At 37.7% G+C, this 26,738-nt stretch overlaps 3 protein-coding genes across 10 annotated transcripts in view; 1 reads left to right on the top strand and 2 right to left on the bottom strand.

The window, feature by feature from the left end:
• Nucleotides 1-10,470, bottom strand: part of LOC111602934 (RNA-binding protein Musashi homolog Rbp6) — a 201,522-nt gene extending 191,052 nt beyond the window's left edge. For 5 of the 6 annotated variants that reach the window (XM_023320284.2, XM_023320287.2, XM_023320286.2 and 2 more), the window contains exons 1-2: nucleotides 10,174-10,470; nucleotides 8,078-8,801 (exon numbers count right to left, since the gene is read on the bottom strand). In XM_023320284.2, coding sequence (XP_023176052.2) covers nucleotides 8,078-8,205 — 128 coding nt within the window. In that variant the 5' untranslated portion in view covers nucleotides 8,206-8,801; nucleotides 10,174-10,470. The remainder of the gene's footprint in view (nucleotides 1-8,077; nucleotides 8,802-10,173) is intronic. The other variant, XM_023320285.2, reaches the window with a different exon arrangement.
• A 748-nt stretch (nucleotides 10,471-11,218) lies between these two features.
• Nucleotides 11,219-14,677, bottom strand: LOC111602913 (AFG3-like protein 2). 2 transcript variants are annotated; one of them, XM_023320257.2, is made up of 5 exons: nucleotides 14,475-14,677; nucleotides 14,310-14,411; nucleotides 13,768-14,243; nucleotides 13,246-13,638; nucleotides 11,219-13,187 (listed from the first exon to the last, which is right to left on the bottom strand). In XM_023320257.2, the coding sequence occupies exons 2-5, from the start codon at nucleotides 14,391-14,393 to the stop codon at nucleotides 11,699-11,701; spliced, it is 2,442 nt and encodes an 813-aa protein (XP_023176025.2). In that variant the 5' UTR covers nucleotides 14,394-14,411; nucleotides 14,475-14,677; the 3' UTR covers nucleotides 11,219-11,698. The 2 variants fall into 2 exon arrangements, with proteins under 2 accessions (XP_023176025.2, XP_023176024.2); XM_023320256.2 differs by having other exon boundaries at nucleotides 14,310-14,677.
• A 4,757-nt stretch (nucleotides 14,678-19,434) lies between these two features.
• LOC111602900 (cold shock domain-containing protein E1) lies at nucleotides 19,435-24,851 on the top strand. 2 transcript variants are annotated; one of them, XM_023320237.2, is made up of 10 exons: nucleotides 19,435-19,607; nucleotides 20,134-20,636; nucleotides 20,728-21,122; nucleotides 21,183-21,390; nucleotides 21,449-21,913; nucleotides 21,970-22,123; nucleotides 22,185-22,354; nucleotides 22,590-23,573; nucleotides 23,646-23,823; nucleotides 23,886-24,851. In XM_023320237.2, exons 1-10 carry the CDS (start codon nucleotides 19,571-19,573, stop codon nucleotides 23,900-23,902), a joined length of 3,111 nt encoding a protein of 1,036 aa, XP_023176005.2. In that variant the 5' UTR covers nucleotides 19,435-19,570; the 3' UTR covers nucleotides 23,903-24,851. The 2 variants fall into 2 exon arrangements, with proteins under 2 accessions (XP_023176005.2, XP_023176004.2); XM_023320236.2 differs by having other exon boundaries at nucleotides 21,446-21,913.
• The last annotated feature ends 1,887 nt before the right edge of the window (nucleotides 24,852-26,738 follow it).

Here is a 26,738-nt window from a genome sequence, read left to right as displayed (position 1 = left end):
CTTTTTCGACTCATTTAAAGCAATTCAGCGACTTCGCTCTCGCTCTCACACACTCTCTCTCTCTCTCTGCTCTCTCTCTCTGCTTCGCATGCAATTTATGTATAATGAATAAGGTGGGTGGCTTGTGGCCATGCACTTTGCGCTTGAAAGGCTGCATTGTGAAAATGTCGGCGATACATTTTTCTTAGCCGCAAGATAGAAAAACTTTTTTTCTTTCTATTGCGTAAGCCGTCTTGTAGGCGGCCAAACGGGCGACCAATAAAGCGTTACAGGCAGCACCCACTACAGCGCCACTCCACCCCAGCCCATCAACATTTTCTAATGTCGAGCTGCACTTGCTAACTTGTTATTTTGGCTCGGCTGCTGCCAAAAGTTATGACTGCATTTAGCAGCAAAGGCAATGGCAAAAGTTTTTCCTTTGCCATTGCATTGATTTGCGAAAGGAGGATAGTGGAAATAAATACGTATACGTAATTCTATATACATTTAGGCCAAGCATTATAGTGAGCAATTCAAGCATTGCCCCACCCCCTTTGGGCTCACTCCGAAACAGCCTGTCAAGCTGCTCCATTTTAATCGAACTGTTTACCCAAAAGTGCAGCTAAAGCAAATGAAAAGTTTCGCAAATGCCGTGTCAGTGCGAGTCTAAGTTTCTCTCCATCTCCCTTTCTCTCGCTCCTCCTTTGTATCTCGCTCTCACTTACGGAGATTGTAAATTGAATTTTGATAATGTCAATTGGATACAATGAAGTTTTTGCTTGCGGTTGCTATTGCCCAAAAGGACAAGCAGAACGTGGCTCTGTTACGTAACAGCTGTATGTTAACTCGGTTTTAACAGCAGCATGGAACAAGTAGAACGTAGCTCAGTGCCGTAACAGCTTTATGTTAACTTAGCTTGGATTTAACAGCAGCTCGGGACAAGCAAAACGTAGCTCTGTTATGTAACAGCCCTATGTTAACTTTTCTCGGTTTTAACAGCAGCTTAATAGTTGAACAAATGTAGGCTGTTACCTGTTTCAGAAATTTTAAATTGAATTTGCAAATCAAGCGAATGAAAAGAAGAAAGTAACTCTATTACCTAAGAGACTTATGTTTCATATAGCTCAGTTTGCCATCTCTAGCTCTCTATTTTCTTCTATCTAAAGAAGGAGTATCAAAGTGTCCATAACAATCAAGGCTGCTCTCTGATACCCTCTCATACTTTCTCTGTCAATTTTGATAAACTTTTTAATTGACCTTTTTCCAGAAACAATCAAAACCAAGCTTTGTAACTTATTAGCTGCAAGTTTACAGTGCTTAGCCCAACAGCAGCTTAACAGACATCAAATTTCAGCTTTAGCATCCGGTCAGATCCGAAGTGTCTGACTGAATCTAAGTACTTCAGCATCTACCTCTCTTTTCCTCTGTGCCTCTGTTTGGCAGAGGTTTTAAAGCAGCGCTGCTTTCGAAAAGCATAAACTTAACAGAACTAAGTCTTAACAGCAGAAAGCTAATGCTCTCTCTCAATCTCTTTCTGCTACGGATCTATAACTCTACTTCAAGTTTCTTCTCTCTTTCTCTCACTCCCTTCCTTTCCGTTACTCTGACTAACATAGCCACACACTTTCTCGCCATTTCATTCTCCTCGCATTCATCCAGCCTCTCCGGCAGAGCAGCTCGTTCACATAACGATTGTGTGGTTAATAGAGTTCAGTTTTAACAGCAGCTCAAATCGAACGTCACTTCTGGCACTTTACAGCACTGTGGCTACCTCTGTTAGTTCTTAATTGGCCATAAAACATTTGTAAACAACGAGCAAACATATTTAAGTCACAGCTAATTTATGCACATGACTAACAAGGCAATTCGCAAAATACGAACAGAAACAGAAAAAACATCATGCTAAAAGCAAACTGAAATGTGGCACGAAATATGAAATTGTTCGACAGCTAAAAAAGCAAAGCCCACAGGCATTTCGTACATAGAAATATGTCAATATTTGTGCATAAACAATTTATGTAAATTTATTCTAAACACTGATTCGTGTGAAAAAAATTACATGCATAGCAAAATATGCAAATAATGTTAAGTGGAGCTGTGGCGCCGGTTGTTGACAACTGTTGCTCGGCTGTTATCGATAGGCAAGGCAACGGAGTGCAGTGTTGTTTAACGCGCTGTGAAACAATAAAAATATTGTGCTTTTAAATATAAATAAATATGATATATTTAAATAGACTAAACTAGCTTTAGATTTCTGTTCAAAAATGTTATCGATAAAAAGGATAATAATCCTTGGCCAGTATTGTTAAGCGATTTGTTTACAGTCAATATATGTTTAATATATATGTTTAATTTGAAAGCCATTTCATATATATAGTCACAGCTAGAACTGATTAATTCCCTCAAATGTTATCGATATGCAAACAACATCGATAGACCAGCAATTAGAGCTAAACGCGAGAGAACTAATTCGATAATCAATTTCAATTTTCAATTGTAATCAAATGCGAGCAATTGTCCCTAGACAACGCCTCGATAATAACTGTTATCGATATTCAAAACAACATCGATTGTCGCAGTGCTGTTAAATGGTACGCGCTGCACTTAAAGCAGGACACGCAGCGCTGATTTTTTGGAATGGAGCCGCTGTAACACTTTGCGCTAATGGCTCTGCCCTCTGGGCACAAATTGCCACAGGTCTCATTATGCATAGAGAGAGAGCGAGAGGGAGAGAGCGAGAGAGCGCGCAGCTTATTGGCAGTCAGACGGCAGTTATAAACCAAAAATGACGACAACAATATGGAATTGCGCACACAGCGACACAAAATCATTTGAAAGCAATTACGGCATGGCCGTCCGATCCGCCGGACGGTAACGCGGGGAGCAGGGAGAACATATGGCAGAGGCGAGGGATTGCAAGGGGGCGGCTCTAAAAGGGCGACGACGACCGTGTACAATGAATCAATTTACGAAACGTAACAAAGCCACAATTACAAGCGAGCATAGACAAGAACAAAACGACAATTACGAAAAGAGCAGCGAGTGCAATTGCATTTCCAATTGCAGTTGCTCGTTGCTGTTTGTTGCAGTTGCATTTGTTGCAGTTGTTTCGTTTCTGTTTTTTTTTTTTTTTTTTTGTTTTTTGGGCCCGGCACACGCGTTAAATGATGCGACGGGCCGTGCAGCAGGCGGTGGGGGCCGTGGACTTAGCCAGAGCCGACGACAACAACGACGACGTCGACGAGAAGAAACCGCAAACTTTGCGACACTGCGAGTTGTTGCCTTTTGTTTTCTTTATTTATATTTCGAATACTCGCTCGAACTGCGCAAAGGAGTATATGGGCTATTGTGCAAAATTCTTATTGTGTGGCCCGGTAGCTTCAAGAGCAAACAGACAGATCCATTGTGCGTTAGCTCTTAAAGCTAGAGATTTGAAATATAAAATATATGGTCATGGTAGAGTACGCCCTTTGGGGCATGGCAAGTTAGATATTACTATAGCCTGAAACACTGAGAACATATAAGGAGACTTTGAAATATAAAAGAAACTACCTTTAACTCAACAATTTTAGAGATTCATTTTAGAGATCCAAAGTAAAAAAGCTGCTCAATAAATTGACACTCAAGAGACGTAGAACCTATATGCTCCATAGTTTCAATGTTGAATGTGGTATTTGAATTGTATGATTAATTACAATTCAGAGTTTTGCACAGCTAGAACAAGCACTTCATAGTCGGTTACTCCCTAACACTTTTTTATATTTTTATTTTGTTTTTTTTTTTGGACCCGCGTGTCAGTTGTAATAGATAATTGTCGAAGTCGCATGCCAGTCGTAGCTCATTTTATATACCCTGTAAGCCATAAAGCGAGTGCCCCGAATCGCGATAAATTTGACTTTAAATTAAGTGTAACAATAATTGTAAATTTAATTAGGAATGTTTGAAAATATAATAAATAAAAATAATATATAAAATAAAAATTTAAAAATAAAGCTGCAATAAATTGTTAGGCTTTACTTCAGTTAAATGTAACTACTTAAATTAATAATTACCAATTTTTGTATAAATAATTTTTAAAAAGAATAACATATTTATATCTAAATATATTTATAATTTTTAAGAATATTAATTTTTGCATTTATTTCAATTATTTTTTTAAATATATAAATTAATAAAATTAAGTTAAATATATATATCTATATACATACTATAAAAATTGTACAAAATATAGTTTACAGGGTACTCGTATAGTCTGTCATTTACTTGTCGCCGCGAGTCTCACTTGCTTCTGTTGTTGCACTAAAAATACCTTGGCAAAGTGAATTGTATTAATAGCAGGGCATTTATTTAGTTATTTCTTTCTATGTTGTTTTACTTTTGGTGCTTCTCTGTTTTTATTTATTTTTATTTTTATTTCCATATGTATATATATATATATATATATATATATATATATATATATATATATATATATATATATATATATATATATATATATATATATTTATATATATAAATATATTTGTTGTTTTTCTTTTTTATTCATTTTGCATTTTGTGTTTATTTACTTTGCCGTTTTTGCGCGTTGCCAGCAAATCTTTTCGTTAGGGCCCTTCAAAAGATTTATAAACTAGCCGACTAGGTAAACACTGCGAGCAGGGGCAGGGACAGGGGCAGGGGCAGGGTGGATGTGCAGTTAAAGTGGGGGCCTACAGTGAATAGGACGTACAAATTTACTGAGCCGTAACGAGCTGCGATCGCCGGCCCGCGGCAAGCGAAAGAAACTGTGAATGGAATTGTATTCGCAATGTTGCACAACGCTTTGCGCTAAAAGATACATTTGTATCTGTATCTCAGACGACGACCGTGTGTGTGTGTGTGTGCGTGCGTGTATGTGTGCATCAAGCAGCGTCATCAAAAGGTATTTTACATTAATTCAAGATTTATGCATTCAACATGCGCTAGGTGCTGCATTTGCCATTCGCGCCGCCATCGCAGACGTTGCCTGTTGCACCTGCCACCGTCGCTGTCGCTGTTGCTGTTGCTGTCGACGTCGACGTCGACGTCAACGTCAAGCGTGGAGCTGCCAGCAGCAGGTGATCCATTTCTTTTATCCGGTAGCTAGTGCCGACTCTTCGCTTTGTGCCCCGAAAAGAGCCTATTTTCGAGTGTGTGCGAGTGTGTGTGTGTGCGTGTGTGTGTGAGTTTGGCAACTAATGCAGTTAGACAAGATGAGCTAGGGGCCAGCTCAGTGGCAGCCTTTTGAGGAGTGCTGAAATGCGCTCGAGTTATACAATTTGCAGCGCTTCGATAATAGATATATATACACACAAGTTCCACAAATACATATATATATATAACTATATATTCATATTCATATATATATATATACATATCGAGAGATATAGGTGCATGCTATATAAGTAGGAAACTGCATAATTTATAGGCTTTGCGTGTTCAATGGGTTGCGACGACGGCGACAGCGCTTTGGCCATATGGCAAAAGGCAAAAGGCGAACTGCATCAGTAGCAGCAGCAGCAGCAGCAGAAGCAACAGCGGCATCCACATGGAAAGCGGCCCAGTTGCAGTTGCAGTTGCAGTGGCAGTTGCAGATGTAGATGCTGATTACTGTGCGCAATTCGCTGGAACTGAAACTGAAATCTGAAGTGCTGCCAGATAATTCATAATGTTTGAACTCAAGCCAATGCTTCAAATGACTTCTGCTTCCATGTCTTAATTAAATTAATTTTTTATTACTTTAATAAGCTTTGCTTTGCCAGCCTTTTACTCCAGCTCTCTCTCTCTTTCCCTCTCTTTCTGTCTATATAGTTGTTTGTTTGCATCAACTTTTAGCTGTCAAGCGATCTGTCTATATAAGCAGCTCTTTCTTTCTAGCGCACTCTCTTTCTCTCTCTCACTCTCTCTCTCTCTCTCTCTCTGTCTCTCTCTGTCATTGTCCGTCCCTTACTCTCTCTTTCTGTCTATTTCTTCTGCTTTCTCGCTATTTCTGTCTCCATCTCTACTTCTATCTCCTGCTCTCTCTTTTTCTCTAAGGATCTCCTTCTCTCATAACACTCATCTCTCTGTCTCTCCCTCTCTCACCCAGTCTCTGACTGTCTTCCTCACTCTCTATCTGCCCCTCATTATCTCTCATTCTCTATCTCTCTCGCTCTCACTTTACCTATTTCTCTTTTCCTTCCTTTCTCTTCGCCCCTTCACTCTCTCTCTCCCTCTTCACTGCTCTTGCCTTCCCTCATTCAAATGCTGTCGCCTAATGCGCCCTTCTTTGCGCTACTCAAACACATTAGCTGGCATCATTGACCGTTGTCAGACACCTAAATATATTTTGTTTATTTCACACTTGGCTCTCCGTTAGCCTTCAAGCTCTTAGAGTCTGCCCTCTCTGTGTCTCTCTGACTCTTTCCTCCGCTCTCAATATCGTTCGGGCAGCTCATTTAGCTCAGTTTAGTGCCAATCATTTGCCATTCATTTGCCGTTGTCTGACTTTCTGACAGTTTTGCGCCCAAAATGCGCAACTGATGCAAATTATCAGCAATGCAGCTTGCAATTAATCTGCTGCATATGACACCGCAATCACAACTTAACCCATTTCACAGGCGCCCCCCGAAACGATAATAAACTGTTGCCAAAACGAGGTCGAGGGCGAGCTTTGGTGGCGGGGGTCATGCTTTACAGTTAGCAACTTCAACTGCAACTGCAACTGCAGTCTACTAAAGCACTAAACTCAATGGCTTTAATTGAATTTTGATGTCCTTAGCAAATTGTTTTCTAATTAGTTTCAGCGTGGCCCTAGCCCAGGGCTAGCCAGCAGCGTGACCAGAACGAGTTGGGGCAACGCTGTGGGGGAGTTGGCGCTTAGTCTATCTCATCCGGCTGGGCAGTTGACACAGAAAAACTTTCTGTCAACAGTTCTTTCACACTCCCCGCTTGTCGCCTGGGAGGCTGCACTTCAGTCGCGTGGGCGTTTCGCACTTGGCTTCAATAATGACAACTTAAAAGTAAAACAAGCAAGAATGAATGGGAGTCGATTGATTGACCCCATGATACCCTGCATACAGCTAAGTGTCCACTCGAGTTATTGCATTTCGGAATTGGCCTACTCTTCTTTGTAGAGTCGTAAGCTCAGAGTATGGAACTTCAAATTTGAAAGTATTTTTTCCCATAACTAGAAATAAAAACCATCCTTATTTATCTTTACAACACAATTGATATAGTTACATATGTATATATAAGAAAAAAGAGAAAATTGAACGTCCTAAATATGGTGTGCCAAAAACGTATATTTCAAAATCTCATGTCCCAAAATCTTTTGTCCCAAAATCATGTCACAAAATCTTTTGTCCCAAAATCATGTCCCAAAATATTTTGTCCCAAAATCTTTTGTCCCAAAATCATGTCCCAAAATGATGTCCCAAAATAAGAGCCCAAAACCGTGTATCCCATTAATTTGTCCCAAAAGGCAACTTTTCAAAACTTCTAAGTACCAAAATCATATATCCCAAAAGTTTATATCCCAATATCTTCTGTCTCAAAGTACTGGATTTTCAGCCGTAATTCGTTGTTCCAATATAATCTGTCCCAAAGTCGTATCGCAAATTTTTTTTCCAAAATAATGTCCCAAAAGCATGTCTAAAATCGCATGTCCCAAATTGATTGTTTATGTCCCAAAATCTTTTGTCCCAAAATAATGTCCCAAAATCTTTTGTCCCAAAATCATGTCCCAAAATCGTGTTTCAAGATAATGGCCCAAAAACATGTCCCAAAATTGATTATCCCGAAATTGCATGCGCCAAAGTACAATTATTATAGGCAAATTGATAAATAATATGATTGAAACCCTATAACCACATGCTCTCTAATGATATAAATATTTGCATTCCAGGATATAGCGAAACACTAAAAAAACTCAATTAAACTGAGAGACTCATAAGGATATATAAACTCAGCTGCCTTCCAACTATTTAGAACGTAATGTTTTGCGAGTTGCCCAAGCACATCCGTACACCCTTCCTTTCAATTTGATTTACAGGGTATACACAACTAAAACAATTAATGCCACGCTCACGTCGACACTTACCCAGGATCATTTGGCACCTCCGAAGGCGAAACGGGTCCCAGCTCCGTTTGTTGCTGCTGCTGCTGCTGTTGTTGTTGTTGTTGCTGCTGCTGCTGCTGCTGCTGTTGCTGCTCAATCTTGATGTCCATGGTGGCTAAATCGCTTTCGCTCACTCTCCCGCGGTCTTTCTCTTTTCCTCTCGCTATGTTTATGCTGCTCGCTGTCTAGCTCTGGCTGCTCTGGAACTGTGTGTGCTTTGGACTAATGTTCTAAAAACTGTTGATGCGACTGTAGCTGCTGCATTGAAGAGGGTTGTGTGGGTGTATGTGTGTTGGTATGTGTGTGTGTCTACGTCTAATGCTAACTAAGACGACGGCGAATCCGGCGACGGCGACGTTGCGAGCTATCAATCTAACTCTCCGTTTTAATCATTGACAATGGCCGCTCGCGCGAGTTCCATTTGTTGTTGTTGGTATTTATTTGTATAATTATTTGTATTTTTGTTGGCTTTATTTACTATTTTGTTTATCCAAAACAAAATTGTTTACGTTTTTTGTTACATTGCGCACTTTGAATCACATTTCTGGGTTGTTGCTTCGTTTTGCAGGCCACTTTTGGTTAACAAAGTTAAAGTTTTTTCTTATTTTGTGTAATTTACGTTTTCTTAGTTTAATTATTTGAGAAATGTTTTTAGAAACGTTGCGTTAACTATTGTTGTTTTAATTGTTTTGAAGGCAACATATTACTGCAAATATATATTGTATATATGGAGAGAAAATATAACAAAAAAAAAACAAAAACATAAAAATAAAAACAAAAACCAAATCACGCCATCAAATTGGCTGAAACCTAAAACAAATTGCAATTTCTAAGCAGCTGTAGTCGATAGCCTCTGGCCGTAAATTTCAAATGATTCGAAACGTAAAATCGTAAAGTTCAAACAACTGTGCGGAGTGCGGGGACGAGTTTGTGGCTCTGTAGCTAGATATGTTACAAAGAGTATTGCTGTTTCAAGCATTTTTTTTGTTTGTTTAAAAATGCAAATATAGTTCAAAAGGTCTTTAAATAAGCAACGATGCTCTTCTATGCGCTTCTCAAACAGCTGCTTGATATGCATTTGTGAATGCCTTCGCCTTCGCCTCTGTTAGCTCAAAAGCTCCCCTGACTCTAATATCAAGCTAAGCTTAAGCTTTAAAGAAAAAATATAAGCACTTTACAACACTGCTGATTAACTGCTATGGCATTTGCTGTGCATAAGCTGCCCTTAGAATTTACTCTGTGTTAAATCCTTTAACAAGCTGCCTTCTATGAAACACAAAAAAAAAACATTTCGCAAAAGTGTGCAAACGAAAGCGATTTCATAGCAATGCACTTTTTGTTGTTGTTGCCATTGTTTTTGCAATACACGCCTTGATCTTTCCCACACCCACACGCACACACACAGCCGTATGTAGGTTTATGCATATACATATGTAAACAGAGTATTGCATGCAATGGGGACAGCGTGTTGACTCCCCAAAGCAGCAACAACGGCAACAACATTGAGCTTTATAATAACGCGCAGCATGCAAGCGACACACAAACACACACACACACACAGGCAGTGGGTGGGGAGCTAGCTGTTACGGTACATGCACCGTTACAACGAGAGCAGAAGTTAACTGGCGGCGGCAGCAAACACGTGACCCGCCAATTGTGACAATTGGCAGCAGCGGCAGCAGAAAAATTCGCTGCGAAAATCAAACGAAAATTATAAAATGTGATCGAGTGCACAAAACTGCCGCCAGTTGGCGCCACGATCGGCACGTAAATATTTATGTATGGATGTCAGTGTGTGTGTGTGTGGAGAGTTTCAGTTTCAGCTCCTGGCTAGCATTCTTGTAGGTTTAGTGACTTTGCCGGCCGGCCGCCATTTTGCACGTGCGATCGACAAAAAGCTGTTTGCCGCTTGCTGTTGGCTGTTGGCTCTTGGTGTGGGCAGAGCTGTCGCTGCCTTTTATTTATTTCCGGCCTAACAAACACTTGGCCTGAAAAACCAAACACACTTTGCCATCTCTCACACAAACATTCACAGCCAAGCACACACACACACATGTATATATATAGTCAAATTGCACTTTATTTGCCGTTTGTTTGTAATTAGAATTGAATGCCGCGCACTTTTATATAATCGTCAATTTTGCATTGACACAATGCCCTGCGCGCCCGCCTCAAAAAATAAACAAATTATTTTTTGTTATTGTTGTTGTTGTTTATGCCGTTACTGGCACGCACTTCACTTGCAACAACTGCAACGAGCTAGCTAAATTTTTATATATTCTTTATTCGATTGCAATTGCTGCGCTGCTTGCTGTTGCTGCTGCGTTTGCTGCTGCTGCTGATTTTGTGCGCGCACACGAACGCGACAACCAACAAGACGACACTGAGACACGGCCACGGCAGCCAGCCCCAACGTAGCTGAAGCCCCCAAACAACACACTGACACTGAGGCAGCAGCAGCAGCAGCGACGGCAGCGGCGGCGGGTCACAGTAGCACACGCTGCATTTGTAGTGGTTCGTAGTAGTTGAGCAAAGCTTTGGCCGCGACGTCGACAGCGACAGCGTGCGGCCGTATGTATGTGTGTGCGAAATGTTCACATTGCACCAGCCAGCCGGCTGCATCATGCCGAAAAGTCAGCACACAGCTGATAAGTGATAAGCAGTGCAGAGAGCGCTCGTGCGTCTGCATGTGTATGAGTGAGAGAGCGGGCCGCCACTTAAGAGCGCATAGTTTACATTTAAGAGCGACACAATCGCTTGCATTATATGTTTTATGCTGAAGCTTTCAAAGCTCATACTGTGCACATTTTTAAAGCGAAAGCTTTACGTAGCTTTGATTGAATTCAATTTTTAATGTCAATCGATAGTTCAGCTCTAAGATTACAAAACGTTTTTCTATATATTCCGAAAATATTTTTTGTAACTTTAAATGGGCATAAGTAGAATAAATGAAGTCCGATTTTAAAAAGTTATTCCTTTTTGAGTTCGCAAAGCTCCTCCAAAGCAACTAATTCGATTTAGTTAAAATTTTGAGTGAATATAAATATGTTTACCTAAAAGATTCGGATTATATTTATTATATATTATTTGTAAATAAATCAATTTGTTGTTTAGCCAAACAGATTGAAATTGTACATGTTTTGCTCTTCATAATCCCTCGTACTCCATAGATTCACTGGCTTTTTTTTTAATTTTGTATTGTTGTTAATTTTTCGAAAATTTGTGAAGATTTTATTGCATTATATAAGTTTTTTTTTCGTTTTTCTTTTTGTTAGCATACGGTTAATTTGGGACCATTAGCTTACACCCAGAATCTGTTTGAAATATTTCTGTTCATTATACAAAATACCAATCAATCAAAAACTGTTTGAAACTTCTAGGAAAAACGCTGTAAAATGAAATTGTAGGAATTTCTTTTGTTTTTTAGGGTATTAGGAAAGCAAAAGATTTCGTTTGAATTATTTTTAAAGCACGTCGTGAATTTCAGCTATTCAAGTCGAAGTCCACATTTCTTAAATGATCTGCTTAGACTACAACAATGATAACAACAGCCACTAAAATATAGAGACGACGACGGCGACGACGATGCAGATTTAGCTACGTCTAGCTGGAAGCAGTCGCCGGCTTCGTTGGTGGTGTTGAGTCCGTTGTGTCTGTACTGGCGGGCTCCTCTTTTTCCTTATTCCAGCTCTTCAGACCCTCGGGCAGCGTGGTATCCTCCTCAAAGGAGCCGGTGCCCTCAACAAACTCTTCATACGTGGACTTGTCCTTAAATGGACGCGGTCCCAGCAGCTCGATCATATCGTCACGACTGAGCACTTCGTTCTGCAGCAAACGCTCGGCCACACGACGAACATCCTCCTTGTGCTTGACCAGCAGTTCGGTTGTTGTTGTGTGCGCACATTTAATAATGTCTCTCACCTCGCCATCGATCATCATGGCCGTATCCTCGGAGTAAGGTTTACTAAACACCGGGTCACCTGCTTGACCCACATCAAAGCTAACCTGGCCGACCTTTTCGTTCATGCCAAATCGCACCACCTGCGAGTAGGCAATGTCTGTGATCTTCTTTAGATCATCCTGCGCACCCGTTGTGATGCGATTAAAGAACAATTCCTCAGCTACGCGACCTCCCAGGGTCATGCACATGCGATCAAAGAGCTGCTCCTTGGACAGTAAATAATGATCCTTTGGCAAATACTGAGCATAGCCAAGACCCTTGCCGCGTGGTATGATCGATACCTTAAGCAACGGATCAGCATGCTCGAGGAACCAGCCAGCAACCGCATGCCCCGCCTCATGGTGAGCCACCGTCCGTTTCTCCTCAGGTGCCAAGACGTTCGTCTTCTTCTCCATACCCGCGATGACACGCTCGATGGCCTGCTCGAAATGCTTCAACACAATGGAGTCCTTTGAATCGCGCGCCGCAATCAACGCCGCCTCATTGCAAACGTTCGCTATATCCGCTCCAGTAAAACCGGGCGTCAACGCCGCCATTTTACGGGACAGACCATTCTTGTCCAGATCTGTCTTGAGTGAGCCAAGATGCACTTTAAATATGCTGGCACGCCCCTTGATATCGGGCGCCGGCACATAGATCTGACGATCGAAGCGACCCGGTCGCATTAAAGCCTTATCCAGAATATCCACGCGATTAGTGGCTGCCAGAACTACGACATTGGTTGTCGTGTTAAAGCCATCCATTTCGACCAGCAGCTGATTCAATGTATTCTCCTGCTCCGAATGTCCGCCAAAGGTCTTGCCACCGCGTTTGCGGCCCACAGCGTCGATTTCGTCAATGAACAAAATGCAGGGTGCATGTTTACGAGCCATGGCAAACATATCTCGGACTCGGGACGGACCCACGCCGACAAACATCTCTAGAAACTCCGAGCCAGAGACGGTGATAAATGGTACATTCGCCTCGCCAGCTGTTGCCTTGGCTAGGAGAGTTTTACCCGTACCAGGTGGACCGGTTAACATGGCACCCTTCGGTATCTTAGCGCCCAGATCGATATACTGTTGCGGATTCTTTAAGAAATTAACAAATTCCATAATTTCAATTTTTGCCTCCTCACAGCCAGCCACATCTCTGCAAAAGATAGAAAACACGTTGGTAAGATATCAATTAAGTAATTTAACGAGCTCACTTGAAGCCGACTCCAATCTCTGTGGGATTGATTAGCTTCGCTGTCGATTGCATAACACCGCCAAATAGACCGCCGCCCTTGCGTCCACGTCCAGCGCCCATCATATCAGCCGACTTGCGCATCATATAGACAAGGAAGCCGATGATTAGGAGCGTTGGTAGTAGACCAGTTAAACTGGATGCTTCCACTTCGTTGCGATAGATGACAGGCACAAAGTTGATGGACTCCACACCTTGTTCTGTCTGTGCTGTCTCTAAATTTCGCTCAAACGAGTCAACGCTCCCAATGTTAAACCATAACACACCACTGCTGCTCTGGCTGGGCTGCAGACGCACGCGCACCCACTTTTTGTTAACCACTTCCAGTTTTTCGACGGCGCCCTTGGAAAGGTAGCTGGATACACAGAGCAATAGATTTTCATTAGATTACATAATCAGTTGAAGTTATAAAAACGAATATAAAATTGAAATGATGATGCAATCATTTAGATATTCTGATGAAATTCCACTTCAGCTTTCGCACCTGTTGACAAACTCCTTCCAGGAGATCTCTTTGTAGCCCATTTCAAAGAACGCAAACGAAGCAATCAATACAACCGCGCCAATGGCGCCAAACAGTATCCAACGTTCGCGTTCGCCACCGCCGCCTTCACCAAGAGGACGACCGCTCGGTGTACCCGGTCCACGCGCAGCCGGGCCACGTGAGCTGTTACTGAACATGCCAAAATTCCAATCCGATTTTGGATCGCTGGAAGTGCTGGATTTCATAGTGGGCGGTTTTGATTTACTGCTGCTGCCGCTACTGTTGCTGCTGCTACTCGGTTGCTTGCTGCTTGTCTTTTTATCCCCCTCGGCGGTTGTTTTTGGCTTTCCCGATTTACCACCGGCTTCGAAATACTTTTCGAAGCCCTTGGGTGGCTTTTTGCACAACAGTTGAAGCTGCTCCACAATGTATCGCACAAGTGGAGTCAACTCAAATGAGGCGCCCCTATGCTGTAACTACATGAATATATTTATATTATTAAAGATTTATGATATCTTTAAAGAATTCATCTTTTGATCTACCTTTGTCGTTAGCGGTGACTGGGTGTAGCTGCGTTTCATCAGGCTTTTTATTGCCGTCGCCGAGCTAAGGAGCCGGAAAGCCATTTCGCTCTTTGGTTTTGTCTATGGAGGCGGGAGGTGGGGCTAAGTAGGTTTTCTTTAGGTTAAATAACGACAAGCACACACCGTTATTTTATGCTACTGTAACACTTGTCAATTTTGAAGCCACTATTGAGTTATTGCATGGAGCTAAAACCGGGCGCCTCATATAGCACAATGTTGTTTTAAGTTATGGCTTTAAAAACAAAAAAAAAAACTTTTAGATTTTACGGTGCGCTATTGTGAAATTTCGATTTTCAGCTAATAATTGAAGGCAGTGCTCGGATTCGATAGTTGACCAGGGCTGGTGAACTAGCGGCTGGCAGTGTTGTACAGCGCAAGCAAATGGCAAAATTTAAATAGTTGTTAAATTTATTAGATAATCAATATAATACACTGATAATAATTAATTTAAAAAGTTAGTTGTTTGCTTAAAACTCATATATTTTTAATAAATATTGTAAGCTGACGTCACAATTGTTCTGCAATTTCTGTAAAACGTTCACCAACACTAACCAACATGGCGTCCGGTGTTGTGCTGTGTCGTGTGGTACGTATTGCTAGTTGTGAAAATTTTCTTTTGTTCAAATTAGCCAATAAATTAACTCAAATTCGCTATGAAAATATGCACAAAATGTGTTCCAACCAATATGCTTGTGATTGAACATAAAACGTAGCCTTGGGCATTGCATTTAAGTGTATTTGATGAGTTTTCCGCAACTGTCTGTGCGAAGGGTACGCAATTTGCAGGCCGAAAAATCTTGAAAAAAAAAAACTTTTGCTACCGACTTGGCATGTATATGTGTGTGCCTGTAAATGTGTGTGTCTGTACAGTTGGCTGCTAAAACCCATAACAAAAATGTGTAAAAATAGTTTACAAAATGCCTTCAATCCGTTTTTCGTTTGCATCGGTGTCCCTGTGTAGGTGTGCGTGCAATTTTTTCCGGTACTTTGCGATAGTGGTGGGGGCATTACAATAGTAAAATCTCTATGCAGCTGCTGTGTGCGTGTCAGTGTGTGCGCGAATGGAGTGTATGTGTTTGTATGCGAATTGTACGAGTCTCCGGTTTGCAACACTAAAAATCAATAAAAATGCAGCAGTAGCAATAGCAACAACAATGCAGACTTTTTGGTGTAGATTTCACTGGGTGGCTGTCACTCAACAGGGGCCGCTCTATTAAAACAAAAACATCTATATGCGTATGTATGAGTACTAAATTTGGGAACTTTCTTCTCATTGCAGCTTTTGTAACTAAAACTCCGTTTTGACATCACTTTCATCATAATCTGAATAAAATAATAATAATAATAAAAAACCATCGAAAACGAATCAAAAAGCAAATAATAATAAATCATCTAATAAAAACAACTACAACAAAAATACCAAGTTACATACCAATAAAACAAACAAACAAATCAACAACAACTAAAACAACAAAGCTCAAAAAGTCTAAGAGGCGTTTAATAACCGGAGGGGCATCTGCCATAAACTTTTAGTTTTGAAAATTTCCTTTGTTTTCGTTTGCAAATTCGCTTCAAAACTCTACAACTGCATGCCGAAAAAGCTCACATAAAAAGTCTACAAGATTAGCAAAAAGACTGTAAAAAGCAAACAAAAAAGAAAAAATAAAAGGGGGAAACGTCGCCGACTGCGGCGAGCGTCTGTTAGCGGGTGTGAGCGAGAGCGATAGAGAGAGAAAAAGAGACGACATAGCGACTGCGCATCTGTGCAAAAAAAATTAACAACAAAACAAGCCAAGCTTAAAACGAAGACTTTCAAAACCAACAACAAAAACCAAACAAAATTCAAACGCTGTGAAATTAACTCGTCAATACTCAAAGCAACAACATAAAAAAGGAAAAACAAAAAACAAGCTACAAAGAGAAATCAACTAAAGTAAAACGGAGTTGAGGTCTAAAAAATAAAATAACACACGCACGCACTAAACAAAAATAATAATAATAATTAACAAGAACTGCCTAGCACTAGCAGCTACAAACGCAACGCTGAGGCGTTGGCGTTGACGTTAAACTCGAATAACTGAAAGAAAAATCAACACCAACACCAACAACCGTTAAACAATCCCAAAATTCCTCATTTATTTTCCTGAAAGCTTTAATTTAATTACGAATTTTTGTTAAGTCAAAAGTGAATTCAATTTGCTACAAAAAAATTATTTAAAATTAAGACAACAAAAAACGCCGCCTCTACTACTACAACACCAACATCAAAAACAACAACAGGAACAAAGCAAAGCGAAGCGAGAGCAACACAAACAGCAAAAGCAACACCAACAACAACAACTACCAACAAATAACTGAATTAAAGTTTTAAAGTACAAAATAACCGGGAGTAAAAGAGAGAAAAACAAAAACAACAACTAATTTAAACAATATTAAAAAACAAACATTTTATTTAAACGCAACATCAATTTAACTTATTTAATAAACAAAAGAAACAACAAAATATTATAGTCTATAAGCAAAAACAAAAACACAAACGAAAACTTTGTCGCCAGTCGTGCGGTGGCCGAGTGAAAAAGTGCAAGAGAGAGAGAGAGGGAGTAGTGGATAGAGCGCAAGAGAGGGGAGAGCTCACACTAAGTAACGGTGCGATCGAGAGAAGGAGAGAGCCACCGTTAGAAAGTTCCGCCTTGTTCAAGAACAGAAAAGAATAAACTATAAAGCAACAATTGTGCCGCAAGAAAAAGAGAAAAATAAAGCAAAGCAAAAAATGAACTAAAAACAGCAAAAAAAAAAAAAAAATAAAAATAAAAATATAAAAAAATCGAGCAACTAAAAACGGTAACAATAAAGAAAAACATTTAAAACCAAAAATCTACAAGAATTCTATTAATTTTAAGTAATTTTTACAACAACAAAGCAAAAAACACACAATATAAAGACCCCAGCAACAAAAACAACTGAGTAACACAAAATTAATAAAACAAAAAAATCAACCGCAACTTAGCCAATAAAAACAAAAATTTGTAAATAAATGAAATTCAACAAAGCCCAGCTAAAACAATAAAACAAATAAGAAGCAAAACAGAAATTAAAAAAAAAAAACTGCGCGGCCTGCGTGCCCGAAAACCCCAGAACAGTTTTTTATTTTTAAAAACAAACAATTTTTTAATTTTAAATAGTTTTCATTTTTTTTATAAGTGTACCTAGTGAGAAATGTTAAAAGTCTAAATGCGATAACGATTAAAAGCAACTAAACAAAACAACAAAAAAACAAAAAAAAAACAAATTCAAAGAAAGATTTAACAACTCTGTGATAATTACTGTAAATTTATAAATATAAATAAATACAAAAAGAAAAAAAAAAACAAAAAAATCTCTAAGCATTAATAAGAAACAACAAAAAATGAATACTAAATAGAAGAACATTGTAATTTTTAACAATAGAAAAACGAGGTAGAAGAAGTACGAAAATCTTAAACAGAAAGAAAAACAACAACAACCACTTTATACATAAGAGCAAATGCAAATTAAAAGATAAAAAACATTGAAACAAATTCGTGATATCTTAAAGGACTTCGATACATATATACTATAGTATATTATATATTATATTATATAAACTTTAAGTAAATAAGTAAAAAAAAAAACAAAACAAAAATAAGTGAAAATACAACAAACACAAAAAGCAAAAAATAAAAAACAACCCTAGGTTAAAAAAAGACTTTCAACAAAAAACGCGCATTCAAAATATGAATATATATATATATATATATATATATATAAATATATATATATATAAATAACAAAACAAAACAAAAAACCGTAGGCTTAAAGTTCAAAAATAGTAAATGAAAACTGCAGAAAAAAAACAAAGAGTATCTATATATATTATATATATATATATATATATATATATATATATATATATATAAACTATAAATAACAATTCATAATAATGTGCATAGTGAATAGTAAACGAAACAGCAATAAACAATATACAAAACGTGTAAACGAAAAGTAATAGCAACAACACCAACTAAATACAGCGAAAAACATAACGGAACACTTGTAGAGCAGCCCCAAACCAAACTTTGAAGCGCCAAGCAGGAGAGAGACAGACCGAGAGCGAGAGAGAGGGATAGAGCGAGTGAGCGCATTAGGGTGTACCAAGCAAAAAAAATTAAAAATAAATCACTAATACTTCCTAAATAAAAAATTAAAAAACCACAACGATTGCCTACAAAATATATATATAGTATATAAATGTATATTAAAGTAAATAAAAACAAAACAAAAGCAAACATATTAATCACTTCCCCTCCAACAAAAAAAATCCCTCAAACAAACAAAATAAAAAGCAAATCAAATAATTTAATATCAAACTAAACTAAAATAATCGAAAAAAAAAAACAAAAATAAAAGTTAAAAAGTATTCAACAAAGCGCCCCAGTGTATTTTTCTAGTAAAACTAAAAAGAAAATAATAAAAAAAAACGAAACGCAATAAATAGTTAAAAAAAAAAAAAAAACAATAACAACAATTAATGTTTATTCATTTAACTACAACAACCAACCAACGGCAGCTTACAGCTGCTAATGCATTTTCATCAGAATACAAATACGAATATATATATATTTTTTAAAGCATAAATAAATAACAGAAATTAATAATTAATAAAGAAAAACCATTAAATTTAAACGGCATTTTTACATACGTTTCGACGGGGCTTGCCCCCAAAATAATAATTATAAATTATATATAAATCGAAGCAAGTTGACCACCCACAACAACAACAACAAACAAATGATTGTTTCTTTATTAACTTCGAAGACAAGGAATTTCAGTGCCTCTTGTGCCAGTGTTTAGCCAAAATATATATACACAAAAACAAAAACAAAAAAATACGTATTTATTGCTTAGTTTTTTCTCTTTGATATAAAAAAAAATTACACAAAAAATCGAAAAATAAAAATTAAAAAAATAATAAAATATAATAATTCCAAACCGGAAGCAGTTTAATTTTTTAACTGTTCCCAAAACAAAAACAAAAAACACGCTCTCTCTCTTTTAAATCATTCAACATTCTCGTCATCAACAACAATAAACATTTAAGCCACTATAACAACAACAACAACAACAACCAGTCTCCTTGTGCTAGTCGCTATCAGCATTTTCTCTATCATCCAAAACAAAGCCAATTCAAATTAATTAACAATATGAATACGCAATCCAAAGGATATCGCACGGGCGAAGGTAAGAAACGCTAGAAATGTTAAGCAGAATTGAGTGCAAATGTTAGGAGCATATTTCTAATTGGAGTAGGGTTTGAGGCTGTTAAACAACATACATTACTATTGTTAAACAACCTTGGGCGCAAATGTTAGGCAGAATCACTGACATTATTCTAATTGGAATATGTTATCAGTATCTTAGCAACTAAAGCGCTGTTAATAACATTAAGAAGAGAGTACGTTATAAAAATGTAGACTCTTGTTGCTTATACTAAAAATCAGCATATCTGAATTCAATGTAAATTTAAAGCTGTTGCTAACAGGCTAAGCACATTAATACGCTTTTAGTTTAGGGCTTTGTGGCGAGTTATGTTAAAAAACTGTTAAGTAACTGTTGAGTGCAGAACGAATTATAATTTTGAAAGGAAGAAAACTAATTCTGAGCTGATATTCATAGAACACTAGAGTCTATTTATACTAACTAGGTTAGATATATTTAGCTGCCTACTCACTTTCCTCCTCTCTCTCTCTCTCGCACACACTTGCAGAAATTTACGATAATATGCAGTGCTTTGACATTACTGCCATACGCAACTTGAACTTGAACATACCTACAACTTTTCCGACCATTGGCACCTTTACGTTGGACTCCACCACGTTGGGTTTGCAGCCGTCACATGGACCGCCAGCAACGGCCGTACAATTGGCCATGGCACCGCAGCAACAGAGCATGCATCATCATCAACAGCATATGCAACAACAGCAGCAACAGCAACATCATCAGCAGCAGCAGCAACATCAACAACAACAACAGCAGCAGCAACAACAACAACATCCCACCATTGGAATGTTCGATGCTAACGATGTCAACGATATCATTCAGAATCCACCACAAATTGGCGTCTTTCAGTCGAACAGCGTGTTGAATAACGGCCCTGGCAGCTCGTCGTCCATATTTGGCTCACAGTCGAGCAACTCTTCGGCCACAGCATCTGGTGCAAACGATCCGAATCAGACAACACGCGAAACTGGCATCATTGAGAAGCTACTGGTGGGTCTATCAATCGAGCAGTAATATCTGTATTAAAGACAACCTAAGGATCACTTCTCTAATTATATAATTTTTTTTTTTTAATTTGCAGCACTCTTATGGCTTTATACAGTGCTGCGAGCGGCAAGCGCGTCTTTTCTTTCATTTCTCGCAGTTCAGTGGCAATATTGATCACTTAAAGATTGGCGATCCTGTGGAATTTGAGATGACCTATGATCGACGCACCGGCAAACCGATTGCTAGCCAAGTGTCGAAGATAGCGCCAGAGGTTGTGCTCTCCGAAGAGCGGGTCACTGGCACGGTAACTACTGAGCTGCGCACAGATAGCGCGAACAATGTGCTTAGCTCTAGTGAGACAACGGGACGGATTAGCTATGAGAATCGCGGCGAATGCTTCTTTTTACCCTATACCAAAGACGATGTTGAGGGCAATGTCAATTTGCGTGCTGGCGATAAAGTCAGCTTTCAGATCGCTACGAACCAAAGGTAAGCAGGAATATATAATCTATATTCATTTTATTACATATGGTTAATGTCTATTTGTAGAGGCAACTTGGGCGCCTGTCACATACGCCTGGAGAATCCGGCACAGCCTGTCAAGTATCGCGGCGTTGTCTGCTCAATGAAGGAATCTTTTGGTTTTATTGAACGCGCCGATGTGGTCAAAGAGATCTTCTTTCACTTCTCCGAGGCTGAGGGCAATGTGGAGCTGCGTCCCGGCGATGATGTCGAGTTTACCATACAAACGCGGAGTGTAAGTAGAGCAGATAATTAATTAGATACAGCAATTCATATTTCACTAACCAAAGCAGTCTGCCACTGTGCCACCGCAGGGCCGTGAGTTTGCCTGCAATATAACTCGGTTGCCGCCCGGCTCTGTCATCTTCGAGGATGTCGATAGCACCATCTACAAGGGTCAGGTGCTCAAATCGCTGGATCGCAATAATGCGGTACGTCAGAATAATGATCCGTTGCCAGGACGCATACGTTATCGTGCACCTGATTACTCGGAAGTGGAGGTGCCATTTGGCGATAAGGATCAGAAGGGCGATTTCACTTTGCGCCATGGCGATTGGGTGCAATTTCTATTGGCCACTGATAGGCGAGATCAGTTACAGCGTGCCACCTCCATTGCGCTGCTAGACGAGACGTTCAAAGTGTCCGGCGAGAAGCGGGAACAAGGCACCATTGCCTCATTGAAAGAGGGTTTTGGTTTCTTGCGCTGCGTGGATCGTCAAGTGCGTTTATTTTTCCACTTTACAGAGGTGCTCGACACGGTGAGTTTAGCTAAATAAATTAAAAGATATATTTTTATAAAACAATTCAATTTTAGAGCCGTGAAATTGATGTCAATGATGAGGTGGAATTTACTGTCATTCAAGAGCCCGGTCTGGCCTACAATAATTCCCGTCTGCAGGCCATACGCATTAAACATTTGCCGCCCAATTCTGTGCAATTCGAAACCCTAATGGCCAGCAATATTGAGGGTGCGTTTACCTTAAACATATATTTTATAAATAGTTGATTAACTTGAGGTATTCTTTGCAGGCACCGTGACACGCGAGGCGCCGAAAAGTCCCATTAAATCTCAGGATCGCTTCGAGGGTGGTGTCATCACCTATGAACACAGCGATGTTAAAAAGACTATTATGTATTTTCTCAAAGACTGCGAAAAACCACCAAGAGTTGGCGAGCGTGTGCGCTTCGATATTTACATGGTTAGTTACATTTCAAGGATACCATTATATCTATATATATTTTATGCTAATATAAGTTAAGAAAATCTGATTATTATTATTGTTCAGTTAATTTTCTAATAACTAAGACTCTCGAGCAAAGCATTTAACGACGATGGCATAAGATTTATATTATCATCTAAGCATGCCATTAGATTTAATTATGTTTATCTGTCATAAATATAATCTTATTTCGTGTTACTCTAACTTTTCGCAGGTCAAACGTAACAAGGAATTTATAGCAGTCAATGTGCAGCAGGTATCGCTGCAACAGCAACAACAACAGCAGCAACAACTTTTGAATCAGCAAACTGCAGCAGCACAACAGCAACCCGCTGCCAATTTAAATCAGAACGATCAATTGCAGCTATCAAATGGCATTGGCTCGAATACTGGTCCCATGCAGAATGGTTATATAATGCATGGTAGCCCTGGTGGCGGCAGCAGTAGCAACAGCAGCGTGGGCAGCAATGCAACCACTCAACAAATTAGCACACCACAAATTGAGGACTTTAAGCTAGAAAATAATAATCATGCCAATGCGGAGGCAGCAACCGGGCAGTTGTATCGTGGCTTCATAGCAGTGATTAAGGAGAATTTTGGATTTATCGAGACGTTGTCGCATGACGAGGAGGTTTTCTTTCACTTTAGCAACTATCAAGGCAATCCAAATTGGCTGGAACTGGGTCAGGAGGTGGAGTATACACTGGCGCCCAATGGCAACACCTCTGTATCGGGCAATTGCCTGCCCGCCGAGAATGTGCGTACATTGCCCAAGAACTCGATACCACAGCCAGCGGTACTGGAGACCGTACACAATGGTGTGGTGGCGCGTCCATTGCGTTGCATCAATCCGGATCAGCAGGAATATGCAGGCTTGATCGAGATACTCGATGAGCAACGCACCACTATCATATCGCAGCATGAATTTGGCATAACCAGCTTGGTGAACAAACGTGATCTGTTGCAGAAGGGTGATTTGGTTAGCTTTCGCATCGATGAGAGTGGTAGGGCGGCAGAGGTGAACGCAGTGCGACAAAAGAAACGTGCCACAGTTGACTCGATCAAAGGACAATTTGGTTTTCTCAATTTCGAGGTTGAAGATGGCAAGAAACTATTCTTTCACATGTCTGAGGTGCAGGGCAGTACAGTGGCTTTACATCCAGGCGACACAGTTGAGTTCTCAGTGGTTACCAATCAGGTAAGCATGCAAGTGGAATAATCTTTAACTTTGAAAATTATTTAACATATATTTTATTTACATTTTTTACAGCGCAATGGAAAATCTTCGGCTTGCAATGTTTTGAAAATAAACGATCGTCCAGATCGTCTGATCTCGCGCCTTAAGCTCAATGGCGATGATGGTGTGCCACGTTTGATACTAATACGCGCACCTAAGGGACCGCAGGGCAAGGGCTTTTCTATACTTGCGCGTCATCCACGCATTCCAGGTGAGTGGAATCAATTTATGCGTCTTCCAATAAATATATTAATTGTTATACTTTGTTTGCAGGCGCTTTGGTGGAGTAATTCCAAAAATCAGATAATTGATGCAAATTTAAAGACAATGCATACATACACACCCATATACAACTATATATACTTATATCTATATATATATATATATTTATATATTCTTGTACGCTAAACAACACAAGGATTAACCGTTCCCTAACTGCAACAGATGTGCACAGGATGGACTGCAATTAATAAATAAATAAATAAAAAACAATTATGCAAACTACAACAGACAACTACATTGTGAAACATATTATGAACAACCATACAATTTATTAAGTACATTAACTTAGATGCAAAACACTATTTGAAACGATAATAATAATTGATAACAAAGCATATGGCATACACAACACAATACATATATGTATAATTATGAAGAATACTAAACGGCAACTCCAAAAACAATTTCTACGTGTCTGATATATATATATAAATATTAAAACAAAAAAGCAAATAAGAAAATATAAAAAAAAATCTAACTAAACGAAATTTTACGTAAACTTACGCATTAACCATTAAACCAGGGCCCTAAAATCCTAATTGTAATAAAAATGCAGTCTGTATTTTCTGTTATACTGAAGTTGTGCGCTGCTTAAAACTGAAATTCAAGTGTCTGAGAGATGAAACCAAATTGTGTGTATGCGTATACTATTTTTCAACTAGTTTTGCTTTAATTTAATTTTAGCATATGTAAACAAAATGAAATCTTTAACAAATCATATTAAGAGATAAAAGAAAATAAGAAACAACAGCAAACAAACAAGAAAACAATTATTGTATAATGGCAACGAAATCCTTGCATATGTGCATTAGACAAACAAGTAACAAAACACTATATGCCATAGAAGCGTAGATAGTTTTTTTTTTCTCTCTAATTATATATGCTCTATATTCTCTTAAAACTATTCTAATTATTCTCGCAAACTGTTCTTTCACAGCTTCATTGAAGTCTTACTGTTAAACTGGCATATATATATATATAAATGTATATATATATTGAATAATGATTGTGTATACAGAAAAAAGATGAAAGAAATCAAAAAATTGTAAGATTGAAGTATTTATAAACAAACAAAAAGTCTTAATATTTCGTTTGTAACATTTCAAACACCAAATGGAACTGTAAATCGAGTTTCGAGTATCTTAACTCTGTGTATGTTGTTTCACGAATTTTTGTTCTGCATTCAAAGGGTTGCATTAACTTATTACACATATATACATGCATACATCTAACATATACAAAACGTATTTATTTATAAAAAACAAAGAAACAAAAACAATATTTAGAAAACGAACTTTGTAACTAACACACAAAAATTATTAACAAAAAAAGAAGAAAACAAAAAGTCTCGTGTGAGTAATGTAGAAGAGCAAATGTAATTTGCTGCGCCAAATCTGTTGAAACCATTTAATGAAAGATAACAAAAATTAATTTTTAAAAATGTATTTTTAAATATTAAAGTATATTATATATATAGTAAAAAACAAAATATAAAACTAAAAAAATACAAAGAGATCGTGTCGGAAACAAAGAGCAAATATTGTGAAACAAATTATGAATTTCAATTACTAAAACAAAAAAAAAAAAACAAAATAAAAAAATTAACAAGCTAACAACAAAATTTGGGATCAGTACGTCCTACTATAGCCATGTTATACATATATACAACTACAACAAACAACAACAAACACTAAGCAACACACAACAACAAAATGAACAAGCAAAACATGAAAACAAATAGTAACTTTATAATATGTATAACGCTATTAAACGAATATATATACAAATATATATGTGTATGTCTATCGTCTGATATGCCGCGATAGATACTTTGCGTTTAGAGATTTATGCAATGCAATGAAATGAACAGCACAGACAACAAACAGAACAGCAACTAATCCTTATTTATAAAATATAAAACATAAAAAAATCGTAAAACATACACAAAAAAAAAATGCAACAAAAAAAATTACAAAAAAAAAACAAATACATATGTGCTTGAATACGAAATGAAAAACAAAACAAAACAAAAAAGCAAAAATACAAAAACGCAAACTATATAAGTCAAATAATACAAAAAAAAAAAACAAAAAAATAAATACATATTTCAATAAAGCTAAAAAAATGTGTTTAAATGGGTTATTTATTTTTTTTTTTTGCATTTGCAAAAGGGGAGATATAAAAACATTTTAAAATTAAATAAAATATTTTAATATGAATAAAATATGTTGAATAGTTTTTTTAAAAAAATCTTTCTTTTCCACACACAAAAAAGGATTCAATAAAAAGTTATGCTAAATAATTTCTGTTCTTTTTTAAACTTAAAAAATGAAAGACGAATTTGTTTAATTTCTTATTAAATTCATCTTGTAAAAATGTTTATTTTGTTAACAAAATAAAGAGTAAGAATTTATTTTGAATACTATTATATCAATTATTAATTTCTTTTCCTTAACCAAAGAAAAAAAATATATAAAAAATAAATAAAAATCAAAAAAGGAATTGAATTTAATTCAAGTGAACTAAAAAAAATGTGTAAAAAAAAAATAAAAAAAAATGAATTAACAAAAATAAAATAAAAAACGAATAAATTACAAAAAAAAAAAAACAATAAATTAAATAAAGTATTATCTATCCTTACAGTTTTGCTCTAACTTTACATAAAATATATCAAAAGATACAAATTATAATGAAATTTAATCCTCCGATCATACAGCATTAACTTTTTAAAGCTTTAAAATTTCTCAATTTACAGTCTTAAACAATTAGAGAGAAACAAGTTTGTCCAGATTTCTTTTTGTGTTTTTTTTTTTATTTTTATTTATAAGAATAATTTATATCTGC

The sequence above is a fragment of the Drosophila hydei genome, unplaced genomic scaffold (genome assembly GCF_003285905.1).
Source record: "Drosophila hydei strain 15085-1641.00,03,60 unplaced genomic scaffold, DhydRS2 tig00008128-arrow-arrow-pilon, whole genome shotgun sequence".
NCBI lineage: Eukaryota > Metazoa > Arthropoda > Insecta > Diptera > Drosophilidae > Drosophila > Drosophila hydei.
The sequence above is the reverse complement of the archived record's forward strand: the minus strand, read 5'-3'. Positions and strand labels throughout refer to the sequence as shown.

What these genes read in the sequence shown, in the direction of transcription:
- LOC111602913 (XM_023320256.2), bottom strand. Translation starts at nt 14,393, where the DNA reads ATGGCTTTCCGGCTCCTTAGCTCGGCGACGGCAATAAAAAGCCTGATG. An exon ending in AGTCACCGCTAACGACAAAG is followed by an intron (nt 14,244 to 14,309) that starts GTAGATCAAAAG and finishes ATATTCATGTAG; the next exon opens with TTACAGCATAGGGGCGCCTC. An exon ending in GAGATTGGAGTCGGCTTCAA is followed by an intron (nt 13,188 to 13,245) that starts GTGAGCTCGTTA and finishes TATCTTTTGCAG; the next exon opens with AGATGTGGCTGGCTGTGAGG.
- LOC111602900 (XM_023320236.2), top strand. Translation starts at nt 19,571, where the DNA reads ATGAATACGCAATCCAAAGGATATCGCACGGGCGAAG. An exon ending in TGCGCTTCGATATTTACATG is followed by an intron (nt 22,355 to 22,589) that starts GTTAGTTACATT and finishes AACTTTTCGCAG; the next exon opens with GTCAAACGTAACAAGGAATT. An exon ending in TCTCAGTGGTTACCAATCAG is followed by an intron (nt 23,574 to 23,645) that starts GTAAGCATGCAA and finishes CATTTTTTACAG; the next exon opens with CGCAATGGAAAATCTTCGGC.